The sequence below is a fragment of the Trypanosoma theileri genome, assembly GCF_002087225.1.
Source record: "Trypanosoma theileri isolate Edinburgh chromosome Unknown TM35_Tth_19_V1, whole genome shotgun sequence".
Lineage (NCBI taxonomy): Eukaryota > Euglenozoa > Kinetoplastea > Trypanosomatida > Trypanosomatidae > Trypanosoma > Trypanosoma theileri.
This window is the reverse complement of record NW_021639861.1, coordinates 358,267-364,493: the sequence shown is the minus strand read 5'-3', so window position 1 is coordinate 364,493 and position 6,227 is coordinate 358,267. Positions and strand designations below refer to the sequence as shown.

The following is a 6,227-nucleotide window of genomic DNA, read 5'->3' as shown; positions in this document are numbered from 1 at the left end:
GGGGATGTAGCTCAGATGGTAGAGCGCCCGCTTAGCATGCGGGAGGTATTGGGATCGATACCCAACTTCTCCATTTTCTCTTCTTCTTGGTTTTGGTCCCCCTTTCCCAATTATTATGGACCATTGATAAATTTAATTCTTCTCGTAAGTGAATCTATATATATATATATATTTTTTTTTTTTTCAAGCACACATATCGTGTCCCTTATTTTGAAATAGGGCAAATACTACTGAATATATTTGTAATGATAATGGAAATGGGGGTAATATATGTATACGATTCATTGTTTTTTTTTTTTTTTTGTTATTCATTGAGTGTATATGGGGGGATTTCTCTATATTCTCTTGTTACCGTGTAAAGTGAAAAAATAATTTTTTTTTTTTTTTCTTTGTTCTTCCATATTTCTCTCTCCTTTCTACATAAGTAGGTGGGGGAGGAAAAAAAAAACAACAACAACAAGAGAGTGCTTTTCTATTATTGAGTGTGTCTGTGTATATGTGTTTATTTCTTATTATTTTTTTTTTTTTATTCTTTATTTATAAATCTATCTCTTTGCTAAAAAAAAAAAAGGGGGGGTGTAGTTGACGATAATTTATTACATCATGTGGCAGTTCCGAAATTGTCTACGGCGTGTTGTGGTTTCCTGTAGCTGTGCCACAACTGTTGGTAGTGATAGTGTAGTCGTTTCCCTTCGATGGCAGTCGCAGAGTTCACGCGGTCAACCTGGTCTCCATTGGCAGGAAGGTGTAGTAGATCCACGATACTCTTCAGAAGGAAATATGCGGAAGTTTAACCCAGATACGGTGGCACATTACGTTAAGGCAACTATTCAAAATGATAGACGAGAGATGGGACTTGGTGAGATTTATGATTGGCATGAATTTGCAAAGGATGCGGTGTATATTCCAACACGATCTGGTCCATTATGGGTTGGAAGTGATGATCCACGATGTGCAAAGTTTATGAGACGAAAAGAAAAAATGAAAAAGACACCTCAACAGAAAGCACGACCCAAACCAGGACCAGATGCGGCTAAAGAATTAGAAGATCATCCATTACGTGAATACTTTACAACACCATCAAATTTACGAGATCCATTAAGTACAGCTAATAATTTACATCGTGCAGGACTTATTCGTGAATATGATATTAAACATACAGCTGCAAAGATTTCATACCTACCACGTCCACCGATTGTTTCTATTATGGGACATGTTGATCATGGTAAAACCACTCTCTTGGATTGTCTACGAAAAACAAATGTTGCCTCTCAGGAAGCTGGTGGTATCACTCAAAATGTTGGTGCCTTTCAAGTTAAAACTCCTGATGGAAGTTTAATAACATTTATTGATACACCAGGTCATGCCGCCTTTACAGCAATGCGAGAAGTTGGAGTGGCGGCGAATGATCTTATCGTTCTTGTTGTATCAGCAGTGGATGGTGTACAACCACAAACAAAAGAAGTGATTGAACTCGCTCGAAATGCTGGTATTCCACTCGTTGTAGCTTGTACAAAAATTGATCGTCAACCAAGAGTAGAACCTATTAAAGAACAATTACGTAATTGTAATGTGGAGTTAGAAGAAGATGGAGGTGATACCCAATTTGTTAAAGTATGTGCAAGAGATGGAACAGGTATTCCTGAAATCCTTGAAGCTATTGCCTTACAAGCAGAATTATGTGAAATTAGTACCCCAGAACCCTCACGATGTGAAGTGGTTGCCATTGAAGCCCGTGGTGGTGCAAGTGCTACGAATGAAGTTACTGGTATTGTTCGCTGTGGTAAACTCCGACCTGGACAGGTGTTAGTCTCTGGAATGACGTACGCTATTGTGAGAAAAGTCTTTGATGAGACTGGTAAGATGTTACAAGAGGCTGGTCCATCCACTCCGGTGGTTTTACATGGATTTCGTGTTCATCCTAAACCAGGTGCTATTCTTATGCAAGTAAGTAGTGAATCACATGCACAGAAATTTTATTTTTTTATGAAAGATGTTTATAAAACGGAAGGACGTCGTGAAGATTACTTACAATTATTAAATCAAGAACAACAAGGAATGATTTATGCTCGTAAACCAGATAATAATTTGGTTCGTACGTATAGCACAAAAGCTTTTGTACTTTCATGTAAGGCGGCAACTTTTGGTATGTTACAAGCTCTTATGAAGATGTTATATGAATTACCAAGATTAGAAGGCATTTCAACAGAAATTAAAGTTACAGAAGTAGGAGGTTTAAAAGATTATGATATTGCACTTATAGGAAGTTCTGGACAACCAGGATGTATTTTATTATACGGTGAAAGTAAAGATACAAATACCCTGGATGTACCAAATCATGTGAAGGTCATTCGTTTTAACGTTTTATACCATGGAATTGAAGAGTTTAAAGAAACTTTAGTGGAGGCATTACCCAAAATAACGAAAACACGAATAACAGCAGAAGCAGAATGTCTACAAGTATTTCGTGCATCTCAAGCTGGAAAAAATGGAAATGCTGCTGGGATGCGTGTAACGAAAGGTACTATTATAGGATCACATCTTACATTCCGCGTTATACGTAAATCTACACGAAGTAAAAGTTCATTATTGGGAAATACGAATAACAGCAGTGGTAGTGGTAATAGTAATAGTAGTACTCACAAGAATGAAAATAATAATAATAATAATAATAATAATAATAATAATAATAATAATAATAATAATAAGAATAATAATAATAATAAGAATATCAAAGGAGATCCAGATGAGGATGAATTTGATGTTGTATATGAAGGTCAAATTAAGGAGTTGCGTCGATTTAAAGAAATTGTACCAACGATTGAGATGGGATTGGAGTGTGGTGTTATTCTTCATGATGAATTTCAATTCCGTACAGGAGATATTCTTCAACAGTATGAAACTTATGAAGAACCTCGTGATGTAAGTGAAGAGTATGAGAAGGCTGAACGTCGGGAGAAGATTATGCGAGATACCGCTGCAGCGCAGGCTCAAATGGAGGAAGAGAATAATAATAAAGCGGAGGTTGTGGATAGTCAAGTTTGACAGTGAAGGTGAGAGGCAAGACCAACAAGAACAAAAGTTGCTAATAAATAATGAATATATATATATATATATATATATATATTTGGGGTAACAAAGAGGAATTATTATTTTCTTGTTACTTTATTATTATTATTATGATGGAGTGTTTCCTTTATTTCATTGATATGCGTATATCTATATATCTATATATTTGTGGGTATACCTAAGTTTATGATTATCACAGAGCGAAAACCATTGCGAGTGCGTAAAGGGTAGGGAAAAGGAGTGCCACTCACAAGTAGACGGGAGTGGATGTGTGGGGCGAATTCTGTGTGAAGAGAGGTGAGACACACAGAGAGAAAGAGAAAGAGAAAGAGAAAAAGAGAGAGAGAATGAAAATAGCTGAGGTTAAATCGAGACTCGCAAAAAGAGGGAAACGTGCAGTAAACATTTAAAATATATATATATATATATATATATATAAATATGTATGTGTATTTATCTATATATTTATTTATATACTTGTATAATCATCTGTTTGTAAATGTCTCTTTTTTCTTTTCTTTTCTTTTCTTTTATTTTTTATTTATCTTGATCTGGGGGAAAAAACAATAGCAAGATCTATTTCGATGTTTCGTCGTTTTAGTATCTCTAGTTACCCTCTTGTATGGCCACTCCTCTTTAGTGGACGAGGACGGCAACAACAAACAGGGCAGAAACAACAACAACAACAGCAAAGAGAAGAGAAAGAAGAAAAAGAAGAAGAACGGTCATCTCAAAAGATACTACCATTCTCTTTACGACTATCATCTTGGGATAGTAAAAGGCCAACAACAACAACAATAACAACAACATCACTCTTTACATCAGTTCGGTATTTTTCATCACCCACTTTGCAGAAGGAAGGGGGTGGTGAGGATGAAAAGAAATTAGAAACTCCAAGTATGAAGAAGGAAGAGTTTACAAATTTATTTAATTCACGTTCTGTTGCTGAGAGAGCGGCGGCAATGAAAATGGCCCAAAATCACCTTCATAATGCTCTCATGTTAAAAGAATTTATTGAACAAATGCCAAAAGTAAGTCGTGATGATATTTTTCAACGAGGTATTCGTGTAGAAGAGTGGGTGCAAGACTCTCTATTACTACGACTTGTGGAGGATTCAAATGGTCTCTGTAGTGTAAGACTTTCTGTAGATGCGGAATATTTTCTGGGAGAGGAAGTAGGTTCAATAAAAGAGCAGAGAAAAAAGAAAAATGGAGGAAATAAAGAAGAAGAAAAAGAAGAAAAAAAAGAAGTAAAATCATCCTTATCTAATGAGAAGGAAGTAGTAGATATAACTACTATTGGTAATGTTGAACAACTTCTTCATATTCTTCATTATGATGTTCTTGGAGAACGGAGACCAGGTGAAAGCAATTACAGAGCATTAAATGAGGCTTATCCTTCTTTAGTGCGAGAAGCCTCAAGAAACCCTATACTACGAGATATTGTGAATAAGTTAAAATATTCTGAATTTCTTGATATTCTTAATACTCCTCTTGGATTAGAAACATTTTGGGTATTAAATGAAAAATATATTTGTAGTCGAATCCCTGATGAGACTCAACCACCACGATTTGTTTCTCCACAACCAAAGGCAACAGTTGCGAATCCAATGAATGCTTTTGGTGGTTGGGGAGCTGCATCTAATGTTCCTACTCGTCAAGATGTGTATGAAATATTAAAATATGTTCCAATGAATTGGGGTAATTTTGGTAATATAAATATACCAGCAGCGATAAAGAAGAAACATATTCGAATCGCTTCTACATTACAATGGTTTCGTCGACAACCTTTTTATTTTGAACTTCGTAATATTGCAGGAACTATAGAAATTCGACGTAGTGTTTTATTACATCCAGAACATCATGGTCTTTCTCCAGAAGAAGCTCATGAACAATTACAACTTCAAATAGCCAAAGGTGAGGCAAATAGTTTAGCTCCTATGAATGCTGAAGGTGAATTGGTAACAGTATCAGATACCTCACAACATACTGTAACTATTTTAAAATTTATTACACGTGTTTGTCCAGGATATTTTGTTCCACCTTCACTTCTTTTACAACGATATACGAAAAAAAATTTAACTCAAGGAGAATTAATTGCATGTGCTAGAGGACGTCCAGATCAATTTGAAGAGTTACAAATAAAATATACAGATACTCCTTTATTACGAAAACGTATAGGTGCTGATAGTTCAAGATGGAAAGATAGTTTTATTGAAGATTTTGAACGTTATCCAGAAGATGTTCGTGGTTTAATAATTATTATGGGACGTTTATGTTCTACTTGGGATAGACCACATTATGTTTATGTTAGACTTTCAGAAGAGGAAAAAGTTCTCGTAGGAGGTTTTGATGGTATGATGCAAATCATTAAACGACATCCACAAGTTTTTCGTATAGGTGAAAATTTTATTGCTCGTGTAGATCTTTCAGATCCTCTCGCATTACGAGAACCTGAACCTTCTCCTGGTGATATGACAACACTTGTAGTAATTCGTGATGAAAATCCTTATCAGACAGCACGAGATTTAGCTCTGGTATTTCATTATGTTGCCCCAGATGATGAACCTTGTAGTGCTTCTTATTTTTTACGATGTGCAAGTCCTGCAATGCGAGCTGTTTTACCACCAAGACTTATTACACTTCTTCAACAATTTCCTGATTTATTTATTTGTAAAGAAACATCACCTGGTGTTTTTTTAATGCGTAAGGCGAAAAAGAATATCCGACGTTCAGCTAATGTTTTTGATGATAATGATAATAAGGATAATGAACCATGGAAAAGAGAAGGTAATAATACTGAAAAGATTTCTTTCACATCATCATCATCATCATCTCCTTTAGGTTCTTCAACTTCTACTTCTACCGGTTTTTCGAAAGAAAAATCAGGCGACACAAACGCAGAAGAACCACTGGATTTGGAAGCAGAATTTGCAGAGAGTGATTTCTTATCACGTGAAGAAGTGATTCAAGCAGTAAAGGCATTAATACCACCAGATGGGGTGGAGGCCTCTCAATTGCTTCTTTGGGCTTCCATTGGCGTTCAACAAGCCGCCAATAGTCATTACGGTGGGGTTTTAAAACTCGTGGAAGCGAATCGTAAACACTTTCGTGTTCAAGAAACCCAAGAAACAAAGAAAATTTTCCCAGTAGAAGAG

General features: G+C 35.8%; 2 protein-coding genes across 2 annotated transcripts; both read left to right on the top strand.

Annotated features, from left to right (window-relative positions):
* Positions 1-603: 603 nt before the first annotated feature.
* On the top strand, positions 604-3,045 carry TM35_000192300 (translation initiation factor IF-2; the record flags this gene model as incomplete). The annotated part of the gene is made up of 1 exon (XM_029026728.1): positions 604-3,045. The coding sequence occupies one exon, from the start codon at positions 604-606 to the stop codon at positions 3,043-3,045; it is 2,442 nt and encodes an 813-aa protein (XP_028882052.1).
* A 608-nt stretch (positions 3,046-3,653) lies between these two features.
* TM35_000192290 (uncharacterized protein) lies at positions 3,654-6,227 on the top strand (the record flags this gene model as incomplete). The annotated part of the gene is made up of 1 exon (XM_029026727.1): positions 3,654-6,227. A coding segment is annotated over one exon (2,574 nt), but the record flags the coding sequence as incomplete, so codon positions are not given.